Source organism: Pseudophryne corroboree, chromosome 6 (genome assembly GCF_028390025.1).
Source record: "Pseudophryne corroboree isolate aPseCor3 chromosome 6, aPseCor3.hap2, whole genome shotgun sequence".
NCBI classification, from domain to species: Eukaryota; Metazoa; Chordata; class Amphibia; order Anura; family Myobatrachidae; genus Pseudophryne; species Pseudophryne corroboree.
Window position 1 is genome coordinate 644,597,442 of NC_086449.1, and position 27,072 is coordinate 644,624,513.

Here is a 27,072-nt window from a genome sequence, read left to right on the forward strand (position 1 = left end):
CAGGGGCCACAGAGCTCTGGTAGTATGAGACAGTTCTTATTATCTGCGAGTTGGAAAGTCCTTACCAGGCCTGACTGTAGAAATGAAGAAAGCCCAGGATCGTATCAGCTGGTGTTCCAGGGAAAGCTGGACTGCTGTAAATAAAATAGCTGCTGTGGGTTCTGGTTGGAACCAGACAGATGTTGGCACGGAGTGGATACTGGCTGGAACCAGTTAAATAATAAATGAAGCTTGAGAGCGATGCAATATGAATGAAATGTAGAGTTTGAGAGCGGAGAAATAATAATACCGGTGGAGAGTGGTAAACTGTAAAAAGGACACCGGCCCTTTAAGAGAAGCTGTACTCTGCTGGAAGCTGGGCTGGAAGCAGGTAATGTTGTAGCTGGAAACAGATGAATCCACAATGGATCGGAGAGTCAGGCTACACCGCAGGTGGAATGCTGGTGCGGGTCTCTATGGTGGAAGTCTTGAGACAGGAGCTGGAACCTGGAAGACAATCACAGGAGAGAGACAAACAGGAACTAGGTTTGACAACCAAAGCACTGACGCCTTCCTTGCTCAGGCACAGTGTATTTATACCTGCAGCAAGGAAGGGATTGGCTAGGCAATTATGCAGATTATCAATACTGAGAACAGATTGGTGGAAATGATCAGCTGACAGAATCCAAGATGGCTGCGCCCATGCAGACACTTGGAGGGAAGTTTGGTTTGTAATCCATGTGGTAATGAAAACAGTAATGGCGGCGCTGGCCACCGGAGACAGGAGGCGCCAAGCTGACAGGTGCACATCCAACCACGCGGACACAGCGGAGGCCGCGGCTGACGTAATCGCCACTCAGACACTCTGCATGCAGAAGCTCAGGGACGGCGGCGGAGGCCGCGGGAGACGCCATGCCAGGTGTAATATGGCGTTTACTGTGACAGCGTCTCAGAGTGACAGGAGAGGATACAGGAATGTAAACATCAGGATAACAGATGGGATCCGGTCCTGGAGCGCTGAGCCAGCCTTAGGAGGCATCTGATGGGTAAGAAATGGCGTCCAGATACCCGGATCGTGACAGCACCCCCCCCCCCCCCTTTAGGAGTGGCCCCAGGACACTTCTTTGGCTTTTGAGGAAACTTGGAATGGAATCTCCGGACCAAGGCAGGAGCATGGACATCAGAAGCATTGGTCCATGAACGTTCCTCAGGGCCATAACCCTTCCAGTCAATAAGATATTGTAGTTGACCGTAACGGTGACGTGAGTCCAGGATCTTGGCTACTTCATACTCAACGCCTCGTTGAGTTTGGACTTTCGGAGTTGGAGGAAGTGAGGAATGAAACCGATTCAAGATCAGCGGTTTCAACAGGGAAACATGGAATGTCCTGGGTATTTTTAAGAAGGAAGGCAACTGAAGTCTGTAAGCAACAGGATTGATGACTTGTTCAATCTTGAAAGGACCGATATAGCGAGGTGCAAACTTCATACTGGGAACTCTTAACCTCAAATTCTTCGTGGATAACCATACCCGATCACCCACCTTGAGAGCAGGAACTGCTCGACACTTCTTATTCGCAAACTTCTTGTACCTGGACGATGCCTTGAGCAGAGCTGATCGTACGCTCTTCCAGATATTGGCAAACTGATGCAAGGTGATATCCACTGCGGGAACAGAAGTTGCTGGAAGCGGTTGGAACTCAGGGACTTTAGGGTGGAATCCAAAGTTAGTGAAGAATGGTGTTGAAGCAGATGAAGAATGATACTGGTTGTTATGACAAAACTCGGCCCAGGGAAGAAATTGAACCCAGTCATCTTGAGAGGAGGACACATAGATGCGGAGGAAGGCCTCCAAGTCCTGATTCACCCTCTCGGTTTGACCATTGGTCTGAGGATGGTAAGCCGTGGAAAACTTTAGCTTGACTTGAAGGACTTGACATAAACTTCGCCAGAATTTGGCTGTGAATTGAACTCCTCGATCTGAGATAATTTCTTCAGGAAGACCGTGGAGTCGGAAGATCTCTTGTATGAATACTTGAGCCAACTTGGAAGCTGACGGAAGACCGGTGAGAGGAATGAAGTGTGCCATCTTGGTGAACCGGTCAACTACCACCCAGATGGTATTGAACTTGTTGCACATGGGTAAATCTGTAATAAAATCCATCGACAAATGGGTCCAAGGTCGACGGGGAACAGATAGTGGAACCAGTTGCCCCGCAGGCGACTGGCGGGATACCTTATGTTGAGCACACTCTGGGCAAGATGCAATAAACTCCAAGACGTCCTTTTTCAGAGTTGGCCACCAATAGGACCTAGAGATAAACTCCAGGGTTTTTTGGATACCTGTATGTCCGGCAAAACGGGAAGCATGGGCCCAATGCATGAGCTTCTTCCTTAGCATCGGTTTCACAAAACTTTTCCCTGATGGGGGCGTAGAGTCCATCCCTACCGTGGAGAATGCCAACGGATTTATAATAGGATGCTTGTCTGAAGACTCTGACTCATTTTCTTGCTCCCATGAGCGGGAAAGGGCATCGGCCTTGCGATTCTGAGAGCCCGGACAGAACTGGAGTTTAAAGTCGAACCTGGAAAAGAAAAGTGCCCATCTGGCCTGACGAGGGTTGAGACATTGTGCGCCTTTCAGATATAAAAGGTTCTTGTGGTCTGTAAGTATGGTGATTGAATGAGAAGCTCCCTCCAACAGATACCTCCACTCTTCTAGAGCGAGCTTGATGGCTAGCAACTCCTGGTCGCCAATGGCATAGTTGCGCTCAGCATGGGAGAACTTCCGGGAGAAGAAACTGCACCGCTCCTACTCCAACGGAGGAGGCATCCACCTCTAAGATGAAAGGAGAGTCGATGTCAGGCTGTTTCAGAACAGGCGCAGAGATGAACCTTTGTTTTAAAAGATGAAATGCTTGCATGGCTTCTTCAGACCACTTGGACGGGTTAGCACCCTTCTTAGTGAAAGCAGTAATAGGCGCCACAATGGTGGAAAAGTCTCGTATAAACTTTCGGTAATAGTTGGCGAACCCCAAGAACCTCTGGACCCCTTTGAGGGTTAAGGGTATCGGCCAATTTTGGATTGCTTGTAGTTTCTCAGGATCCATCTCTAGTCCGGAACCGGACACAATGTACCCTAGAAACGGAATGGACTTGACTTCAAAGACGCATTTCTCTAATTTGCAATAGAGATGATTGACACGGAGACGGGACAGAACCTCTTTAACCCAAAAACGATGTTCCTCTAAATCGTTGGCAAAAATGAGGATATCGTCTAGATAGACCACGACATGACGGTATAGAATGTCTCTGAAGATCTCATTGACAAAATGCTGGAAGACAGCTGGAGCATTGCTCAATCCGAAGGGCATGACGAGGTACTCATAATGTCCGTCACGGGTGTTAAAGGCGGTCTTCCACTCGTCACCCTCACGGATCCGGATGAGATTGTATGCACCTCTCAAGTCCAGCTTTGTAAAGATGGTAGCTCCGCTAACTCTGTCAAAGAGCTCAGTAATCAGGGGTAAAGGATAACGGTTCTTGATGGTAATGTCGTTCAAACCTCTGTAGTCGATGCACGGCCGCAGACCACCATCTTTCTTTTTTACAAAAAAGAAGCCTGCGCCGGCTGGAGAAGAAGAAGGTCGAATGAACCCCTTTGCTAGGTTCTCTTTAATGTATTCCTCCATAGAATGCGTCTCAGGCAGAGACAACGGATAAGTTCGGCCTCGAGGTGGAACCTTCCCTGGAACGAGATCAATCGGGCAGTCCCATTCTCTATGAGGAGGAAGGATATCAGCAGAAGCTTTACTGAACACATCCGTGAAATCTTGATATGGAGGAGGTGGAACATCAGACGACCTGGGGGAGGAAGAACAGACAGGCAATACTTTAAACAAACATGTCTCAGCACAGGAGGAACCCCATGCCAGGATTTGCGTAGTCGTCCAATCAATTGTAGGATTGTGAAGACGGAGCCATGGAAGGCCCAGGACCACAGGATGTGTGGCTCTTGGAATCACTAAAAAAGAAATAAGTTCGGAATGAAGAACTCCCACTCTCAGACGAACTGGTAGAGTCCTTAAAGAAATAACTGCATCAAAAATTTTGCTGCCATCCACGGCAGTTAAAGAAATGGACGAAGGAAGTCTCTCGGTGGGTAGGGACCACCGTTTAACATAGGCTTCGGTAATAAAGTTCCCAGCTGCTCCGGAATCAAGGAGGGCAATGACGTTCCGATAACGTTGAGCAACTTGAAGCGAGACTGGGAGATTACAATCTTGAGGAGATGGAGAGGAGATCATTACTCCTAGCCGGCCTTCTCCTTGGCGAGCTAGGATTTGGAGTTTCCCGGACGTTTGGGACAGGCATTAATGGTGTGAGACGGAGCTGCACAATAAAGACAGAGAGACTCGGAGAGACGTCTTCGGCGCTCAGCAGGAGTTAAACGGGAACGGCCAATTTGCATGGGCTCATCTTTAGTTGGTGACAGTTGGCGAGGAGGAGGAGCAGAAGATTTTGGAGCAGATGATCTTCCACGCTCAGTTGCTCTCTCTCTGAAACGTAAATCAACTTTCGTGCAGAGTGAGATTAGCTCATCTAACTTAGAGGGTAAGTCTCTGGTAGCTAACTCATCTTTAATACGCTCAGATAAGCCATGCCAGAATGCAGCATACAGGGCCTCGTCGTTCCATGCCAGTTCGGATGCCAGGATCTGGAACTGTATCAGATATTGTCCTACAGTACGTGACCCCTGGCGTAAACGGAGAATCTCGGATGAAGCTGAGGTTACCCGGCCTGGCTCGTCGAAGATGCGCCTGAATGTTGACACGAAGGCAGTGTAGGAAGATAGCAGGGTGTCGGACCTCTCCCATAACGGTGATGCCCAATCAAGGGCTGAGCCACTGAGAAGAGAAATAATGTAGGCAATTTTTGTACGGTCACTGGGAAAATTGCCAGGTTGTAGCTCAAACTGAATCTCACACTGGTTGAGAAATCCCCTGCAGAATCTTGGAGATCCGTCAAATTTTGCTGGCGTTGGAAGATGAAGACGTGGAGCAGAAATGGGTAAGGTGGGTGGGGTTATAGCTGGAGTCACTGTGGTTGACGCACCAGACGCGCCTGATCCACGGAGAGTTGTCTGAATCCCATCCAGCCGAGTAGAGAAATCCTGGAGACAGCGGATGATGTGGCCCTGTGCAGCCTCCTGATGTTCTAGTCGGGCTGCCAGTTCTTGCATCGGCCTGGCCGCTTGATCCTGGTCTCCGGCTGGATTCATTAGGTCAGTGCTTACTGTCACAACTGAGGGCCTGAGCTGACGGGAGGCAGCCTCAGTTGTAGGGGCTGAGATGTACCGGAACCTGGGAGGTTGTATCAGACCCCTGGACATGTAAGTAACATGAAGAAGAACCGCCCGAAGGCGTGACCACGACAACTTGAATAAAAGTCAATGATGTTTATTTATGACAAACTCCATGCATCACAGTAGCAGTAAAAGAAACATAAAATCAGCAGAGAAATAATACAGTTCCTGGGTACTACAGGGGCAGGGGCCACAGAGCTCTGGTAGTATGAGACAGTTCTTATTATCTGCGAGTTGGAAAGTCCTTACCAGGCCTGACTGTAGAAATGAAGAAAGCCCAGGATCGTATCAGCTGGTGTTCCAGGGAAAGCTGGACTGCTGTAAATAAAATAGCTGCTGTGGGTTCTGGTTGGAACCAGACAGATGTTGGCACGGAGTGGATACTGGCTGGAACCAGTTAAATAATAAATGAAGCTTGAGAGCGATGCAATATGAATGAAATGTAGAGTTTGAGAGCGGAGAAATAATAATACCGGTGGAGAGTGGTAAACTGTAGAAAGGACACCGGCCCTTTAAGAGAAGCTGTACTCTGCTGGAAGCTGGGCTGGAAGCAGGTAATGTTGTAGCTGGAAACAGATGAATCCACAATGGATCGGAGAGTCAGGCTACACCGCAGGTGGAATGCTGGTGCGGGTCTCTATGGTGGAAGTCTTGAGACAGGAGCTGGAACCTGGAAGACAATCACAGGAGAGAGACAAACAGGAACTAGGTTTGACAACCAAAGCACTGACGCCTTCCTTGCTCAGGCACAGTGTATTTATACCTGCAGCAAGGAAGGGATTGGCTAGGCAATTATGCAGATTATCAATACTGAGAACAGATTGGTGGAAATGATCAGCTGACAGAATCCAAGATGGCTGCGCCCATGCAGACACTTGGAGGGAAGTTTGGTTTGTAATCCATGTGGTAATGAAAACAGTAATGGCGGCGCCGGCCACCGGAGACAGGAGGCGCCAAGCTGACAGGTGCACATCCAACCACGCGGACACAGCGGAGGCCGCGGCTGACGTAATCGCCACTCAGACACTCTGCATGCAGAAGCTCAGGGACGGCGGCGGAGGCCGCGGGAGACGCCATGCCAGGTGTAATATGGCGTTTACTGTGACAGCGTCTCAGAGTGACAGGAGAGGATACAGGAATGTAAACATCAGGATAACAGATGGGATCCGGTCCTGGAGCGCTGAGCCAGTCTTAGGAGGCATCTGATGGGTAAGAAATGGCGTCCAGATACCCGGATCGTGACAGAATGCAGACGCTGGAATCCCAACACCTGTTAGAATACCGACACAGAGATCCCAACAACCAGGATCCCGAATGTAACTATTCTGGCGAGGCTAGGGTTAAGCTCCGGGGGAAGGGTTAGGGTTAGGCTGCGGGGAGGGAGGTTTAGAGTTAGGGGGAGGGAAAGGATTAGGGCTAGCTGCCTCCTGTGCCCCTGTCAGGATTACAAACAGTCGGGATGCTGGTGTTGGTATTCTGACCGCCAGTATCCCAGCTGCTGGCATCCCGTACCCAACCTGGCTCCCACATGTGCTCATTAACACATTAGACTGATTAGGTGAGTGGTAAGTTAAGTCTATTATATGCCTAGTGTAGCAGTACAGCATGTACCTTGGTGAAGAGGAGATATTGATTCTGCCCATGTGCGAGGATAGTTGTGATTCTATGGCAGTGCTGTTGTTATTTGTGTAGAGTCTGGACGGATTGTTGTACGGTGCATTGAGCGTTGGCCGAACGTCACTAGGGCTGCCTCGTGGTGACACGGGAGCTGATCGTCTGCTGTTAGCAAATTCAGATGGGAAAATGTCCTAAAAGAAAACACACAACATGAAATGTATATATACCCAGAGATGTTAGTAAAAGGTTATACACAACATGATCATATCTTATTCAGCATGGCTATATTTCTGCTCTATGGCCCTCATTCCGAGTCGTTCGCTCGGTAATTTTCTTCGCATCGCAGTGAAATTCCGCTTAGTACGCATGCGCAATATTCGCACTGCGACTGCGCCAAGTAATTTTACAATGAAGATAGTATTTTTACTCACGGCTTTTTCTTCGCTCTGGCGAACGTAGTGTGATTGACAGGAAATGGGTGTTACTGGGCGGAAACACGGCGTTTTCGGGGCGTGTGGATAAAAACGCTACCGTTTCCGGAAAAAACGCAGGAGTGGCCGGAGAAACGGGGGAGTGTCTGGGCGAACGCTGGGTGTGTTTATGACGTCAAACCAGGAACGACAAGCACTGAACTGAACGCAGATGCTGAGTAAGTCTGAAGCTACTCTGAAACTGCTAAGTAGTTTGTAATCGCAATATTGCGAATACATCGGTCGCAATTTTAAGAAGCTAAGATACACTCCCAGTAGGCGTAGGCTTAGCGTGAGCAACTCTGCTAAATTCGCCTTGCGAGCGATCAACTCGGAATGAGGGCCTATGTTTCATTTAGAAGCTTCGCAATATTCTCAGATCAATAAACATCTCCTAATCGAGGCACATGTGTGTGCGGTACTCAGCCTGCGTGTACATGCCTACTACACAAACTGGGGGGCATTCAACACATCGTTAGATTACGCTGTCACATCATTTCGCTATAAAACCCATTTAGTGCTTATGTAGACAACAGATTCATTGGCATTAAGACGTGTATTAAAAGTCATGTTTTCTTCATACTAAAGGGAAATAAATATTCACACAATTATTGTAGTTTTTTACTTAAATAACCATACTGTAAGGGTTAGCCTGCAGGAGGGTTGGGTTAGGGTTAGGATTACGGGTAGGGTGAAAATACTTAGCAGGATATCTCGGGATTCTGTCCGTCGGGATTTCGTACCCAACCCGCTATTACAGTACATTCCCAGGAGAACACATAAGGGGTGGGGGTAGGGGGGTGGGGGTGGGGTATTTAATTAGCTCCGATCATTTCAGAGCTGTTGCATTTGACTCCATGTATATTCAATTGCGGGCCATTTTCGCCCGTTTTTAAGGCATTTTCGCCAAAGCCTTTTCACCATTTTGTTTTAAGTGAAAAGGCATTGGCGAAAAATGACTCAAAATCGTCAAAAACAGACTGCGTTTTTTCCGGCGCAGGTGCAAAAACACGTTGATCTGCCAATCCACTTGTTTTAAGCTCCCGCTGAATGTTTCGCTTAGACGAAAAACCGGCCCTGCTATTGTATAGAGCGAATCCAGATTTGCTCTACAAAAATAGCAAAAAGCTCAGTTTTTTCGCCTAGGCGAAAAAAACTGAGCTAATTGCATATTCCCTGTAATCTGACAAAGCTTTGGCAAAATCTGACCAATTAAAATTATCTGCACAAGGTTTAAATCCTACTAAATAAACTGCACATATTTTGGCATTTCCATACCCCCTAAACAGCACTAAGCCATGACACTCTCTGGCATGTGTATGTCTCTTTGCCCCCTTCCCCCACTAGCAGTGTGTATATCGCCTTGCCCCCTTCCCCCACTAGCAGTGTGTATATCGCCGTACCCCCTCCCCCCACCAGCAGTGTGTATGTCTCCATGTCCCCCACCAGCAGTGTGTATGTCTCCATGTCCCCCCACCAGCAGTGTGTATGTCTCCATGTCCCCCCACCAGCACTGTGTATATCTCCATGTCCCCACACCAGCAGTGTGTATGTCTCCATGTCCCTCCACCAGCAGTGTGTATGTCTCCATGTCCCCCCACCAGCAGTGTGTATGTCTCCATGTCCCCCCACCAGCAGTGTGTATGATATCCCCCTTCCCTCTAGTCAGCAGTGTACATATTCATGTCCCCCTTCCCCATACTTGCCTACTTTTGAAAAAGCATTTCAGGGAGATTGTGAAATTAACACCTATCAGCGCGGTCGTGTATTGTTACCCCTGAGTGGCGTGTCATAAAAATGACTTACATTCAAATGTAAATAAGCCCCAAAGTTAGTAGGGTCTACTTGTTGAAGAAAAGACACTGATACAGATGGAGCCACATTCATTGAAAGTGGCTACATCACGGGTGGGGGCGAGCGGCATGCCTAGGCACGCCTGCGCGTCGGCCCACCGCCGAGCATACACAGATGCTCACATTCACTTTGAATGGGGCGCGTGTGTGTCTGCGATGCACGCACGCCCCGTTCACTCCCGGCGGTCTGCCTTGCCAGGCGCGCCCAGGCACAGACAGAGCCACGATTAGCGTGGTTCCGTCTGTATTTTGCAGGATTTGCTTGTGTACTGTGTTTTACAGGAGATTCCATATACTGTCAGTGGCCACGAGAAACCTTATTTAAAATGCATGTAGCCATAGGGATCATTGTGCCTTATAACCAATGCAGGGAAATGGCACTGATGAGCCCATTTGAATGTATGTATCTCTGATTTCTTTCCCCCCCCCAGGAATGTAAAATATATATAATGGGGATAAGGTGCAATCAGGGAGATTGATGGACTATTCAGGGAGTCAGGGAGGTTGCTGCTATTTCAGGGAGTCTCCTGCAGAATGAGGGAGGGTACGCAACTATGCCCTTCCCCCACCCCAATCACTAGTGTCTATGTCTTGCATAACTCAGTATTTTTAGTTTTAGCAGACCAGTAACTTGCCTAGGGCCTCTGCATAATCCCCTCGTATATGCTCAAAATAACATCCCACTACTAGTGGGGAGCAGATCCTGCCTGCCAGCTATGAGATAAATACATAATGCAGTTTGTGAACATAGAGCAGTGGCGGAAGTTTCGGAGGCAATGGAGTTGGCTGCTGCCGGGCTCCTGCAGTGAAGGGGGCACCTTCTCCATTGTCTCTGGTGCACTTCAGTCACTGTGCGCCAGCCGCTTACAATGTATGAGCATGGGTGCTACCGTCAACAGCAAAATAATTTATGCAGTGTAGCGGCACAAAGTTAACCCCCTGTTTATTCAGTGAATGGGGAGGTGGGGTTGGCTGGCAGTGTGCCCGCCCTGACCAACACCCCGGCTCTCTCCCGCTGACTCTCATGCTGCCCGGATCCCTCCTGCAGACAGCCCCGGCTCCCGCCCCCTGACACCGCGGCTGGCTGGCTCTCTCCCGCTGACTCCCCAGCTTCTGCCCACTAACACCGTGGCTGCCTGGCTACCTCTCGCTGATCCAACCAACTCCCCCACCACTGTCCAGGAGCTGCTGAAATTTGGGAAGTAACTGGTGAGAATAGGGACTGACGACTGACGGGGGAGAGTGCCGGGTGGGTCCGGAGAATGACTGTGTGTGTGTAAATGTATAAGTGTGTGTGTGTGCATATGTATATATGTGGCTGTGTGTATATGTACAGTATATATGTGTGTATGTATATGTGACTGGGGTGTATGTGGCTGTGTGTGTGTGTATATATATATATATATATATATATCTGCCCCTGTCTATATCGGCGCTGCTATCTACAAGATAGCATGCCAATATACAGGGTAATGTGTGAATGGTCAGTTGTACTGACCATTCTGACACCTGCAGCTATTGATTTCGGCAGCTGCAGGTGTCGTTGCCCATAGACCACAGCCAGGGGGCTGCAGCAGCTTCCGGCCCCAAGCTACATGTGAGATCTTGCGCATGCCCAGAGGAGCCAGCCGGGAGGAGAGACACAGCTTATCAGCACTAGGCTGATGTGCTGTTGTGGTCTGGCAGTAATCGCCAGAGGGGGGAGTTTTCACTCCCTCACTTCGGCTCGGTGCTGCTTCCTTCTTCGCCTCGGTGAAGAGGCGAAGCAGGAGGCGCTATAGTATGATACATACACCCCTGAGTGTTGGAGGGCTTTGTAGAGGTTGGAATGGTGATCAGGGGAGAGGTGAAGAAGTGGTCATTGGCGAACTGGGCCGAGGGGCAGGAAGGGGGCACCATCATCTAATTCGCCTCCGGGCATTTGATATGAACTTCCGCCCCTGCATAGAAGAATCTGTTTACGGTAGACAGCAAAATATTTTTCAAACGTATAAATTATACGAACAATTTTACAATGCGCTTATCAGAGAGGGCGACATAACAGTAAATAGCCATAAATAAGAATGATCTCATTTACATACCGTAGTACTACATTATTATATTCATATCCTGAAAAGGATCCACGTTTACTTCATTCTGTTTTCAACAGAAATGTTCTTTATTAACTTTTCACTGTCTCACTGTCTCCGTTTACTGTTGGCTATAGACACAAAGCTGGTTCATTCATAATCCTACTCTTCTGGAACAGAATGTGTCAGAGGCCAGGGTAAGGGTCAGTGTCCATATGCTAGTGTAGCCTATAGTGATATCACAGTTATGGGAAATAGGACTCTCACTTCGTCACATGCATAGCCCAGCGCTCGGTGTAGAATGAGAAATAGGGCTTCAACCCTACAAAGAAAGAACTCGGGGTGACATTAATTCCAGATGCCACTTATGTCTTGTTTGTCTGCGGAACAGAACAAATGTCACGCGTCACATGGAAATAACACACCGCGTGTCCACAAAGAATGAAACATTCTTTTACATACCAGGGATCATTTAGAGTTGGATGTACAGTATGTCTGCCGTATTGCATAAGATACACATTTCCATACTGTGCACACGTACCAGAAGTGTGTACACATAAATATGTAAGCAGACTGTGTATATTACAGACATGCTGCACTATTACTACAACTACACATAAGCGAGAAATATAAGGGCAGTGTGCAGGGAATGCAGCCTACAGCTCTTTGACGTGTTCACACAGTGCCATCTAAATGGGTTCAGTATGATTTCCCGATGGACAGGATGCTGGCGGTCAGCATACTGTCAGCGGCATCCCAACCATTAGAATCCCGATAGCCCATCCAAAAGTACCCTAAACCCTCACCTGCCCCCTACCCTAACCCTCCCTTGTGGGTGCCTAACCTTCCCTTCCCGGCTGCCTGAACCTAACCCTCCCCGCTTTGTGCCTAACCCTAACCTCCCCTTCTAGGTGCCTAAACCTAACCCTCCCTCCCCGGTCCCTATCCCTAACCTTCCTGTCCCTGCACCCTAACCCCCCTACTAGTGCCTGAACCTCCCACCAGGACGGGAGCGCGTCCCGATGGAACAACTGTCAGTATTTTGAAGCCGGGATCCTGACCCCCCTCGATATTCTGACACCGGGCTTATGCCATTGGTCAGGATTCCAGTGTCGGTATTTCGGACGCTGGGATCCCGTCCGGCGGCATTTTAACTGCATCCCATCTAAACATATAGCCGGACTGGGCAGTTTCCCAGGGCCCCACATTTCTAGGGGTCTTCGAGCAGGGGCTGGCTGGTCCAGAGCACATCTGCCTCCTGGGCTGGAGCCTTCGGAACTCAACACACCATATTGGTGTCATCTTTCTGATTGGTGGATGGCTGGAGCTATCTAGCAATCAGAGTGTTGACAGCCATTTACTGTATGGGTGCATGTATAGTGTCGGTTCAGGACCACAGGAAGAGCATGTTATGAATTGTTTTTTCATTTATTCCTGTGAATGGGTGGGTAGGTGAACCAGAGCAATGCATTGTCCAGGGCTTTCAATGTTAAAATGGCCCTGTGTTCACTAATGCAAGTTTAGGGGCGTGCAGAGGACACATATACGCCTTTCATAACAAAATCCTGGGTCCAGCCCACGCCACTGAACACGTGTTTCATGCGTGTCAGAACAGTTTGAAATTCGTTCACACCGCAGGCTGGACCTGGGTTATTGCCAGGGCTTTTCCTCTGCCGGCACTTAGAGATTACATAATCTCCAAGCACTAATGAGCCAGCTCTCCACAGGGTGCTAACGGGATCCAGGTCGGATAACCTGAGTCCTTGCCCGGACCAACCCTGCTCGCTACCCAGGTTGGATTTCCGGGTAATTGGACCCCGGTTATTTTTTGGGGATCCTTTAACAACGAGTTGGGACCCGGGCTAACATGGCTATAACCTATTTTGGGGTTTTTTTCACAGAAGTGTGAAAGGGGTAATAGACACAACCTCAATTAAAATTATATTTTGTGATGATGTGAAATGACATAATAAGATTTTACTCACCGGTAAATCTATTTCTCGTAGTCCGTAGTGGATGCTGGGGACTCCGTAAGGAGACTGGGCACTCTAAGAAAGATTTAGTACTACTGGTGTGCACTGGCTCCTCCCTCTATGCCCCTCCTCCAGACCTCAGTTAAGGAAACTGTGCCCGGAAGAGCTGACATTATAAGGAAAGGATTTTGGAATCCAGGGTAAGACTCATACCAGCCACACCAATCACACCGTATAACTTGTGATAAACTTACCCAGTCAACAGTATAAACAACAACAGAGCATCAGCAAGGGATGCCCACATAACATAACCCTTTATTAAGCAATAACTATGTACACGTATTGCAGAAAATCCGCACTTGGGACGGGCGCCCAGCATCCACTACGGACTACGAGAAATAGATTTACCGGTGAGTAAAATCTTATTTTCTCTAACGTCCTAGTGGATGCTGGGGACTCCGTAAGGACCATGGGGATTATACCAAAGCTCCCAAACGGGCGGGAGAGTGCGGATGACTCTGCAGCACCGAATGGGCAAACACAAGGTCCTCCTCAGCCAGGGTATCAAACTTGTAGAACTTAGCAAATGTGTTGGTACCCGACCAAGTAGCTGCTCGGCAAAGCTGTAATGCCGAGACCCCTCGGGCAGCCGCCCAAGCAGAGCCCACCTTCCTTGTGGAATGGGCTTTTACTGATTTTGGATGCGGCAAACCAGCCGCAGAATGAGCCTGCTGAATCGTGCTACAGATCCAGCAAGCAATGGTTTGCTTTGAAGCAGGAGCACCCAGCTTGTTGGATGCATACAGGATAAACAGCGAGTCAGTCTTTCTGACTCCAGCCGTTCTGGCTACATAGATCTTCAAAGCCCTGACTACATCAAGCAACTTGGAATCCTCCAAGTCACGAGTAGCCGCAGGCACCACAATAGGTTGGTTCAAATGAAAAGATGACAACACCTTCGGCAGAAATTGCGGACGAGTCCGTAATTCTGCCCTGTCCATATGGAAAACCAGATAGGGGCTTTTACATGACAAAGCCGCCAATTCTGACACACGCCTAGCCGAAACTAAGGCCAATAGCATGACCACCTTCCACGTGAGATGCTTTAGCTCCACGGTCTTAAGTGGCTCAAACCAGTGGGATTTCAGGAAACCCAACACCACGTTGAGATCCCAAGGTGCCACTGGTGGAACAAAAGGGGGCTGAATATGCAGCACTCCCTTAACAAACGTCTGAACTTCAGGAAGAGAAGCCAGTTCCTTTTGAAAGAAAATGGATAGGGCCGAAATCTGGACCTTTATGGACCCCAACTTCAGGCTCATAGTCACTCCAGACTGTAGGAAGTGCAGGAACCGACCAAGCTGGAATTCCTCTGTAGGGGCCTTCCTGGCCTCACACCAGGCAACATATTTTCGCCATATACGGTGATAGTGTCATGCTGTCACGTCCTCCGGAATGCCTTTTTCCGCTAGGATCCTGCGTTCAACCGCCATGCCGTCAAACGCAGCTGCGGTAAGTCTTGGAACAGACAGGGCCCCTGTTGCAACAGGTCCTGTCTGAGAGGCAGAGGCCACGGGTCCTCTGTGAGCATTTCTTGCAGTTCCGGGTACCAATTCCTTCTTGGCCAATCCGGAACAATGAGTATTGTTCTCACTCCTCTTTTTCTTACGATTCTCAGCACCTTGGGTATGAGAGGAAGAGGAGGAAACACATAGACCGACTGGAACACCCACGGTGTTACCAGTGCGTCCACAGCTATCGCCTGAGGGTCACTTGACCTGGCGCAATACCTTTGTAGCTTTTTGTTGAGACGGGACGCCATCATGTCTACCTGTGGCAGTTCCCATCGATTTGTAATCTGAGTGAAGACTTCGTGATGAAGTCCCCACTCTCCCGGGTGGAGGTCGTGCCTGCTGAGGAAGTCTGCTTCCCAGTTGTCCACTCCCGGAATCAACACTGCTGACAGTGCTTGCACGTGATTCTCCGCCCAACGAAGAATCCTGGTGGCTTCCGCCATCGCCACTCTGCTTCTTGTGCCGCCCTGGCGGTTTACATGAGCCACTGCGGTGATGTTGTCTGACTGAATCAGCACCGGTTGGTTGCGAAGCAGAGGCTCCGCTTGACTCAGGGCGTTGTATATGGCCCTTAGTTCCAAGATATTTATGTGCAGACAAGCCTCCTGACTTGACCACAACCCTTGGAAGTTTCTTCCCTGAGTGACTGCCCCCCACCCTCGGAGGCTCGCATCCGTGGTCACCAGAACCCAGTCCTGTATGCCGAACCTGCGGCCCTCGAGAAGGTGAGCACTCTGCAGCCACCACAGAAGAGACACCCTGGCCCTGGGGGACAGGGTGATCAGCCGATGCATCTGAAGATGCGATCCGGACCACTTGTCCAACAGATCCCATTGAAAGATCCTCGCATGGAACCTGCCGAAGGGAATGGCTTCGTACGATGCCACCATCTTTCCCAGGACTCGCGTGCAGCGATGCACCGACACCTGTTTCGGTCTTAAGAGGTCTCTGACTAGAGTCACGAGCTCTTGAGCCTTCTCCGTCGGGAGAAACACCTTCTTCTGGTCCGTGTCCAGAATCATGCCCAGAAAAGGCAGACGCGTTGTAGGAATCAGCTGCGACTTTGGGATATTCAGAATCCAGCCGTGCTGTTCTAACACTTCCTGAGAGTGTGCTACGCTGATTAGCAACTGCTCTCTGGACCTCGCCTTTATGAGGAGATCGTCCAAGTATGGGATAACTGTGACTCCTTGCTTTCGAAGGAGCACCATCATTTATGCCATTACCTTGGTAAATATTCTCGGTGCTGTGGAGAGCCCAAACGGCAACGTCTGGAATTGGTAATGACAGTCATGTACCACAAATCTGAGGTACTCCTGATGAGGTGGATAAATGGGGACATGCAAGTAAGCATCCTTGATGTCCAGAGACACCATAAAATCCCCCTCTTCCAGGCTTGCAATGACCGCTCTGAGCGATTCCATTTTGAAATTGAATCTTTTCAGATAAATGTTCAGGGATTTTAAATTCAATATGGGTCTGACCGAACCAGAGCCGGCCATAGGCATAGGCAAACTAGGCAATTGCCTAGGGCATTTGATATGCCTAGGGGCATCAGCAGCTTCTGCTGATTAAAATGATATGCAGCATGCCTATATTCTGTGTGTAGCATTTCATATGCAGATACAGCCACAGTCTCACACAGTATATAGGCATGCTACATATCATTTTAATCAGCAGAAGCTGCTTGTGCATCCTAACCACATAGCAATGCAAATAAGCTGCATTTTCATTAAAAAAGGTGGCCAACGTTAGCACTGAGGCAAGATTTATGAGGACACATCAGTTTCCAAGCAGAGGCAGAGGTCACAGTGTTAGTGGCAGTGTGATTGCTGTGTTCATGTAAGTGGGTTGGTTGTGCAGTAGTGTTCGGAATATGTGTAAGGAGCATTATGTGTGTCTTGTAAAAATGCATTAATAATGTGCAACATATGTGTAAGGGGCACTATGTGTGTCATTATGTGTATAAGGGCATTAATAATGTGCGGCATATGTGTAACAGGGTACTACTGTATGTGTGTCATTATGTGTATAGGGGCACTAATAATATGCAGCAAATGTGTAGGGGGCACTATGTGTGTCATTATGTGTATAAGGGCATTAATAATGTGCGCATATGTGTAACAGGGTACTACTGTATGTGTGTCATTATGTGTATAGGGTCACTAATAATGTGCAGCAAATGTGTAGGGGGCAATATGTGTGTCATTATGTGTATACGGGCATTAATAATGTGCGCATATGTGTAACAGGGTACTACTGGATGTGTGTCATTATGTGTATAGGGGCACTAATAATATGCAGCAAATTTGTAGGGGGCACTATGTGTGTCATTATGTGTATAAGGGCATTAATAATGTGCGGCATATGTGTAGGGGACATTATGTGTAAAAGGGCATTAATAAAGGTTGTCATAATGTGTAAGGCACATTATGTTTATAAGGACATTAATAATGTGTCTCATATGTGTAAGGGGCATTACTCTGTGGCATTATGTGTGTAAATGCATTACTAATGTGTGGCATTATGTGTATAAGGTGCTCTACTATGTGGTGTTGCGTATAGAAAGGGCACTACTGTGTCGTCTAATGTGAATAAAGAGCAATAGGGTGTGATGTAATGTGAATAAGGAGCAATTCAGTGTTATGTAATGTGAATAAGGGGCTCTACTGTGAGGAATAACGTTTATAAGGTAAAGTGATACTACTGTGGGATGTAATATGAATTATGGACAATATCGCATGATCAAATGTGAATAAAGTTGCAGTACTGTGTGGCGTAATTGGAATTGGGGTTACTATTGTGTGGCCATGGCCCTTGCCAGCTAAAACACACCCCTTTTGGGGCTGAGCACCAAATGTGTGAACTGTTCCTATTTAAAATCTGGGGGGTACAAGCACTAAAATAAGGACTGCTATGGGTGAGGGGTGATGGTGCTGGGAAAGAGGTGCAAGCTCAGAGGTGGAACCAGCGGTGGTGCCAGGGGGCACCAGCCAAAATCTTGCCTAGGGCATAATATTGGTCAGGGCCGGCTCTGGACCGAACCGTCCGGTTTCGGTACCACAAACATTGTGGAATAGTATCCTCTCTTCCTTGTTGAAGGAGGGGAACCTTTACCACCACCTGCTGGAGATATAACTTGTGAATTGCCGCTAACACTACTTCCCGTTCCATGTGGGAAGCTGGCAGGGCCGATTTGAGGTAACGGTGAGGGGGCATCACTTCGAATTCCAGCTTGTATCCCTGAGACACAATCTGTATAGCCCAGGGATCCACCTGTGAGCGAACCCACTGGTGGCTGAAATTTCGGAGACGCGCCCCCACCGCTCCTGGCTCCTGTGGAGCCCCAGCGTCATGTGGTGGATTTAGTGGAAGCCGGGGAGGACTTCTGTTCCTGGGAACTAGCTGTATGGTGCAGCTTCTTTCCTCTACCCCTGCCTCTGGCAAGAAAGGACGCACCTCTGACCTTCTTGCTGCTCTGTGATCGAAAGGACTGCATTTGGTAATACGGTGCTTTCTTAGGCTGTGAGGGAATATATGGCAAAAAGTTTGACTTCCCAGCCCCAAACAATTCCTCACCCCTGTAAGGTAACAACTCCATGTGCTTTTTGGAGTCGGCATCACCTGTCCATTGCCGAGACCACAGGACCCTTCTGGCAGAAATTGACATTGCATTTATTCTAGAGCCCAAGAGGCAAATGTCCCTCTGGGCATCCCTCATATATAGGACAGCGTCCTATATATGCCCCAGGGTCAGTAAAATGGTATCCTTGTCTAAGGTATCCATTTCCTCAGACAGATTTTCTGTCCATGCTGCTACAGCACTACACATCCAGGCCGACGCAATTGCCGGCCTCAGTAGAGTACCTGAATGTGTATAAACAGACTGCAGGATACTTTCCTGCTTCCTATCTGCAGGATCCTTTAGGGCGGCCGTATCCTGTGACGGCAGGGCCACCTTTTTAGATAAGCGTGTCAGAGCTTTATCTACCCTAGGGGAGGATTCCCAGCGCATCCTGTCCGTTGGCGGGAAAGGGTACGCCATAAGTAACCTTTTGGAAATCAGCACTTTCTTATCGGGGGAATGCCACGCTTTTTCACATAATTCATTTAACTCATGTGAAGGGGGAAAAGTCACCTCTTGCTTTTTCTCCCCATACATATACACCCTTTTGTCAGGGACAGGGTTTACCTCTGATATGTGCAATACATCCTTCATTGCTATAATCATGTAGCGGATGGCTGCAATTTTGCATCATCGTCATCGACACTGGAGTCAGAATCCGTGTCGATATCTGTGTCAACCATTTTGGATAGTGGGCGCTTCTGAGACCCTGACGGCCTCTGCACTGTAGGATCAGGCATGGGCTGAGACCCCGACTGTCCCAAGGCATCAGCTTTATCCAACCTTTTATGTAAGGAGTTTACATTATCATTTAACACCTTCCACATATCCATCCAATCAGGTGTCGGCGCCGTCGGCGGAGACACGTCATTCATCTGCACTTGCTCTGCCTCCACACAGCCCTCTTCGTCAAACATGTCGACACACGCGTACCGACACACCACACACACAGGGGATGCTCTATATGAGGACAGGACCCGCACAAAGGCCTTTTGGAGAGACAGAGAGAGAGTATGCCAGCACACACCCCAGCGCTATATGACCCAGGAATCACACAGTAACTTAGTGTTTACCCAGTAGCTGCTGTATGTATATTTAATGCGCTAAATTTATGTGCCCCCCCCTCTCTTTTTACCCTTTCTACTGTCAGTCTGCAGGGGAGAGCCTGGGAGCTTTCTCTCAGCGGAGCTGTGGAGAGAAAATGGCGCTGGTGAGTGCTGAGGAAGAAGGCCCCGCCCCCTCAGCGGCGGGCTTCTGTCCCGCGATTTTGTGTAAAATTAATGGCGGGGGCTCATGCATATAACAGTGTCCAACTGTATATATGCTGCTTTTGCCAGGAGGTACCTAATTGCTGCCCAGGGCGCCCCCCCCTGCGCCCTGCACCCTACAGTGACCGGAGTGTGTGCGTTAGTGTGGGCGCAATGGCGCACAGCTGCAGTGCTGTGCGCTACCTCATATGAAGACAGGAGTCTTCTGCCGCCGATTTTGACGTCTTCTTTCTTCAACCCGCCGGCTTCTGATTTCTGGCTCTGCGAGGGGGACGGCAGCGCGGCTCCGGGAACGGACGACAAGGTCAGGTCCTGTGTTCGATCCTTCTGGAGCTAATGGTGTCCAGTAGCCTAAGAAGCGCAACCTAGCCGCAGTTAGTAGGTTTGCTTCTCTCCCCTCAGTCCCACGTAGCAGAGAGTCTGTTGCCAGCAGAAGCTCTCTGAAAATAAAAAACCTAACTAAAATACTTTCTTATTAGCAAGCTCAGGAGAGCTCACTAAAATGCACCCAGCTCTGTCCGGGCACAGATTCTAACTGAGGTCTGGAGGAGGGGCATAGAGGGAGGAGCCAGTGCACACCAGTAGTACTAAATCTTTCTTAGAGTGCCCAGTCTCCTGCGGAGCCCGTCTATTCCCCATGGTCCTTACGGAGTCCCGAGCATCCACTAGGACGTTGGAGAAATATACTTTAACTCAGATACATCACCTTTATGAGATAGAGATGCATTGAAAAGTGATTCTGACTCAAAATGTGTTAACGGCTAAGGCTAACTGTGGACCATACCACTAAAGGGATCCAGTACATATCTTCCAGTCTACAGCCCGCTGGGACCAGAATGGAAGCATCCAGCACTGTATGGCTGCTATACACAGGTGGAAATCCCACATCCATGAACTCCTGCCCTCAGTCCGGCGTCTCCGGCGGCCCCGTGCTTGAAATCGGTCGCCGGTCCGTCAGCCAATCAGAGCTTGCGGACCGGCTGGCCGACGGAGCAGCAGCTGATTTCAGGCAGGGGGCCGCCGGAGATGCCAGTGGTGGGCACGTGTATCTTGCAGTGTGGGGACACATCTGTATCTGACAATATGGGGGCATATTATGTGTATTTGACAATGTAGGGGCATATTATGTGTATCTGGCACTGTGGGGACACGTGTATCTGACAATGGGGAGGCATATTATGTGTATCTAACATCGTAAGGGCATATTATGTGTATCTGGCACTGTGGGGCATATAATGTGTATCTGACAATGTGGGGGCATATGTGTATCTGGCACTGTGGGGGCACTGTGGGGACACATGTGTATCTGACAATGTGGGGACACATGTGTATCTGACAATGTGGGGGCATATTATGTGTATCTGGCACTGTGGGGGCATATAATGTGTATCTAGCACTGTGGGGGCATATAATGTGTATCTGACACTGTGGTGTCATACAATGTGTATCTGACACTGTGGTGTCATACAATGTGTATCTGGCACTGTGGGGACATGTAATGTATATCTGGCACTGTGGGGACATGTAATGTGTATCTAGCACTGCACTGCTGTGGGTATATGTGTATCTGGCACTGCACTACTGGGGGCATATGTGTATCTGGCACTGCTGGGGGCATGTTATGTGTATCTGGCACTGCTAGGGGCATATTATGTGTATCTGGCACTGGTATGGGCATATTATGTCTATCTTGCACTGTTGGGGCATATTATGTGTATCTGGAACTGTTGGGGCATATAATGTGTATCTGGCACTGTGGGGGCATATAATGTGTATCTGGCACTGTGCGGGAATATAATGTGTATCTGGCACTGCACTGCTGGAGACATATAATGTGTATCTGGCACTGCACTGCTGGAGGCATATAATGTGTATCTGGCACTGCTGGGGGCATATAATGTGTATCTGTCACTACTAGAGCATATAATGTGTATCTGTCACTACTGGGGGTATATGTGTATTTGGCACTACTGGGGGCGTATCTGAATCTGGCACTGCACTACTGGGGTCATTATGGGGTATATGCAATTGCGGTCGAATTCCCGAAATTGTCGAATTTCAGGAATTTTTCGCCCCCAAAAAAAAATCGTCAATGCAATTCAGTGCTTTCCGTCCAAAAAACGGACTTTCAAAATTCGACTTTTTGAAATTCGACTCTTGTCAAATTCGACTTTTCTGCAATGATACAAGTGCTGCAATTCGATCAAAGTGTATTCAATTGAAGTTTGGAAATTCGACAACAGTGCTTTTAGACAGTAAATTCGACATTTTCAATCCGCCACACTTTGGTGGGTGAAACTAATAAAACAAATTTAAAACATGTTTTTTTGTGTGTTTTTTTTATTGATAATAGCATATCTATTTATATTAGAAGGGATTAGGTACTTGGTTTGTCTTTTTTGGAGGCACAAGTATTATTTATATATATTTTTAAATATATATTTTTTATTTATTTTTTTATAGATGGAATGGTAAAATTCAGAAAAAAAATGGCGTGGGGTCCCCCCTCCAAAGCATAACCAGCCTCGGGCTCTTCGAGCTGGTCCTGGTTCTAAAAATGCGGGGAAAAAATTGACAGGGGATCCCCCGTATTTTTAAAACCAGCACCGGGCTCTGCGCCTGGTGCTGGTGCAAAAAATACGGGGGACAAAAAGAGTAGGGGTCCACCGTATTTTTTACACCAGCATCGGGCTCCACTAGCTGGACAGATAATGCCACAGCCGGGGGTCACTTTTATACAGTGCCCTGCGGCCGTGGCATTAAATATCCAACTAGTCATCCCTGGCCGGGGTACCCTGGGGGAGTGGGGACCCCTTCAATCAAGGGCCCCCCCCCCAGCCACCCAAGGGCCAGGGGTGAAGCCCGAGGCTGTCCCCCCCCCATCCAAGGGCTGCGGATGGGAGGCTGATAGCCTTGAGTAAAATGACAGAATATTGTTTTTTCCAATAGTACTACAAGTCCCAGCAAGCCTCCCCCGCAAGCTGGTACTTGGAGAACCACAAGTACCAGCATGCGGAGGAAAACCGGGCCCGCTGGTACCTGTAGTACTACTGGGGAAAAAATACCCAAATAAAAACAGGAGACACACACCGTGACAAGTACAACTTTATTACACACTGCCGACACACGCATGCTTACCTATGTTGACACGAAGCAGTCGGTCCTCTTCTCCAAGTAGAATCCACGGGTACCTGAAAATAAAAGATAATTATACTCACCTGATCCATGGTCCAGAGATAAATCCACGTACTTGTCAAAAAAAGAAAACGAACACCCGACCAGCGAACTGAAAGGGGTCCCATGTTGACACATGGGACCCCTTTCCCTGAATGCAGAGAGACCCCCCCGTGACTGCTGTCACTGAAAGGTCTCGTAAGCCAATCAGCGAGCGCAACGTCCTTGCACTCTGCTGATTGGCTCTGTGCGCGTCTGAGCTGTCAGCGCATCGCACAGCTCCCTCCATTATATTCAATGGTGGGAACTTTGCGGTTAGTGGTGGGGTCACCCGCCGGTCAGCGGCTGACCGCGGGTAACCCCACCGCTGACGGCAAAGTTCCCACCATTGAAAGTAATGGAGGCAGCTGTGCGATGCGCTGTCTGAGCTTAGACGCGCACAGCCAATCAGGTGAGCGCCACGAAGTAGCGCTTCCTGCTTGGCTGAAGGGACCTCAGTGACAGGAGTCACGTGATGTCCCGGCATTCGGGGAAAGGGGTCTCATGTGTCAACATGGGACCCCTTTCAGTCCGGTGGTTCGGGTGTTCGTGGTTTTTTTTTGCCAAGTACGAGGATTATCTCTGGACGTGGATTTATCTCTGGACACTGGCAGGTGAGTATAATTTTTTTCACAGGTACCCTCGGATCGTCGGAGACTGTGGCAGTCGGCGTGTCAACATAGGTAAGTATGTATGTGTGTCGGCAGTGTGTAATAAAGTTGTACTTGTCACGGTGTGTGTCTCCTGTTTTTATTTGGGTATTTTTTTCCCAGCTTACTACAGGTACCAGCGGGCCCGTTTTTCTCCCGCATGCTGGTACTTGTGGTTCTCCAAGTACCAGCTTGCGGGGGAGGCTTGCTGGGACTTGTAGTACTATTGGAAAAAACAATATTCTGTCATTTTACTCAAGGCTATCAGCCTCCCATCCGCAGCCCATGGATGGGGGGGGCAGCCTTCGGGCTTCACTCCTGGCCTTTGGGTGGCTGGGGGTGGGGACCCCTTGATTGAAGGGGTCCCCACTCCCCCATGGTACCCCGGCCAGGGGTGACTAGTTGGATATTTAATGCCACGGCCGCAGGGCACTGTATAAAAGTGACCCCCGGCTGTGGCATTATCTGTCCAGCTAGTGGAGCCCGATGCTGGTGTAAAAAATACGGGGGACCCCTACTCTTTTTGTCCCCCGTATTTTTTGCACCAGCACCAGGCGCAGAGCCCGGTGCTGGTTTTAAAAATACGGGGGATCCCCTGTCAATTTTTCCCCCGCATTTTTAGAACCAGGACCAGCTCAAAGAGCCCGAGGCTGGTTATGCTTTGGAGGGGGGACGCCACGCCATTTTTTTCCGGGTTTTTCCCGTTTTTCCCCGTTTTTTAAAATCGCGGCAAAATCCGGCAAATCGGCCGTTTTTTGCCCGCGGGACTGTCGAATCCGTTTTTCATTGAATATGGTGAATTCCGGAAGCCACCTGCCGGAATTCACCTGTCGAATTGTGTCGAATTAAAAAACGGCGATAATTTGCCGCAATTCGCCGCTAATTGCATATACCCATATGTGTATCTGACATTATTCTGGAGACGTTATGTGTAAGGTTACTAATTGTGTGTGTAGAGGGGGGGTGAAAATATATTTATTTGTAGTTTGATAATATATAAGTTGTGAGACCACGCCCACTTTTCCAGGCGCGCGCATGGGGGAGGGGGGGTGGCTCGAAAATTTTCTCGCTCAGGGTGCTAGTAGGCCTGGAGCCCAGTCCTGTCCATGAGTTCCTTGGAATATCAGAGAATCATTGTAAAAGGTTTACATACAAGCTTTTTTTGTAAAATAAGAGCTGTATCTGCTGTAAAAACACTCCTCATATGAGGCTAATTCAGGAGCAAAGCAACAAAAGCAAGTGACTATCTGGGACAAACCACATTACAGCACAAGGAGTGCAAATACGTTTATTGTTTTTGCAAACAAGGGATACAGGCTGACTTCTGGTAAGCCCTCTCAGGCAGGGGGAAGCCAGGTTGGCAATGCGGGGTGTGTGGCACAGCAGAGGTAGGCAGTGACAAAGTGTGACAGTGTGATCCCATCATCCTGGCTCTGTCCCTACTGTACAATGCTGTGCTTTCTGGCACTATAAAGCAGGGGGTGGGGCCATGATGACGCAATTCAGTGCAAATCACGTCATCAGCGGTCTGCCGGTCCACTTCACTTCACTCTAGAAGACAAGGAGACTTGACTACTTCTCCAGGCGTACAGGAGAGCCATCCGAGATTCATGAGCCTCCCAGATGTTACGGAAGAGTAGGCAAGTAGTGTGATGCAGGCAGGGCCGGATTAATCCTGGTGGGGGGCCCCGGGCAATGAAGTTGTGGGTCCCCCACTACAGCAAATGACAGACCCCTGAGCCCCCCCTTACACACACACAAACACACATATGCTGCACACAACACACACACACACAGATGTACACACACATATGCGCACACGCTACCTGTCCGTACTGCGGTGCAGAGGATGCCGGAGTCAGGGCCCCCACACCCAGGAGTGTAGTAGTCCCCCCCCCCCCCCCCTCCCGGCAGCTCAGCTGTTCATTAACAGCGCCGCTGAGGAGGTGTTCCTTGCATAGCATTTAATAGTCTTGCAGGATGCTGCCTAGAAAACCCGCAAGACTATGAAATGCTGTGCAAGGAACACCTCCTCAGCGGTGCTGTTAATGAACAGCTGAGCTGCCGGGAGGGGGGAGACTACCACTCTCCTGGGTGTGGGGGCCCCAAATGTGTGGGGGGCCCGGGACGACTGCCCCTTTCGCCCCTCCCTTAATACGGCCCTGGATGCAGGATAAATAATAGTTGCTGTTGTAATGTAGCCCACAAATGCTGGGAAGCTCTAAAGAAGGATATCACATTGCTTTTTCTGTACACTCACTAAGGGGCATAGTTGTTATTACTGGGTTCTAGGCTCGATAATTATCATTTCTTTTTGTTGCAATAAGAAATAAAAGGTAAAGATTTAACGGGTTCAGAATGGAATGCCGACCATCAGAATACAGACAGCGGTATCCTGGCCACCAGTATGCCGGCAGCGGGACGAGCGCCAGTGGATACCCACAGAGGGATAATAGACTGTGGTGCATTTTACCGCTGTCTGGGATTCTGGCGTCGGCATTGTGACCACCGGGATCCCGACTAGCAGTATTGTAACTGCTTCCCGATTTAACAGGTGACATTCTTGTATTCACTCCTTACGAATGTTAAGTGGTGCTCCAGCCAATCACATACCTCCCAACTGTCCTGTATACAGCGGGACAGTCCCGCTGTCCCATCCGCGTGTTGCAGTGTCTGGGCGGGGGGTACAGATGGGAGAGCCAGTGATCACCACTGCTCTGCAAAGCAGCTGGTGATCGCTGAATAGATGCCGTGCACATGTGCGCGGCATCTATCAGTGCAGGGAGGGTTAGCCGGGGGCTGCCCAGCTGCTCAGGAAGCGCTGGGCACCCCCCCCCCCCAAATAACGAAAATGGGGGTCGCGTCGCTAAGACCCGCTAACCCTTCCCGAGGCCCTGCCCCCTTTTTGAGCACGGCATGTCCCAAATCACCAGAATCGAAAGTTTGGAGGTATGCAATAAGCTTCTCTCATGTGTTTGAAAAATTACAAGACCTGATTGGCTGGAGCACCATTTAACATTTGTAACAAATAACTAGAATATCAGTCGTTGATAAATCTGTCCCTAAGTCCCTTTGGTGTGTTAGAATTGAAGTGATTGGTAATGCGATCACATCACTTCTCCTTCGGGAGAAACCTAAGATGGCTGCTTTTGCGGTTGAAAATGGGCGATTGCAGCAGATATTTCCAACTTTAGTTCCCCATAGCTACATACATGGGATACTTAACACAATATTTGCAGGTAATCACCCCTCCCAAACAAACAAACAAACAAACAAACAAACAAACAAACAGTGTTTCTTTGGGGGGGGGGGGGGGGGGGGCAGACTCAAATATCCCTTTATACAGTACATGTTCTGTAGGCAATTGTGAATTAAGCACTCGCACATGTTGTACCTTCCCCCTGTTATTCAGGGTCA

The 27,072-nt window shown here is 49.0% G+C and overlaps 1 protein-coding gene across 6 annotated transcripts in view; it reads right to left on the reverse strand.

Moving 5' to 3' along the window:
* PDLIM4 (PDZ and LIM domain 4) overlaps positions 1-27,072 on the reverse strand; it is a 520,316-nt gene that overhangs the window by 54,951 nt on the left and 438,293 nt on the right. For all 6 annotated transcript variants that reach the window (XM_063928187.1, XM_063928188.1, XM_063928189.1 and 3 more), the window contains one exon: positions 6,955-7,151. In XM_063928187.1, coding sequence (XP_063784257.1) covers positions 6,955-7,151 — 197 coding nt within the window. The remainder of the gene's footprint in view (positions 1-6,954; positions 7,152-27,072) is intronic.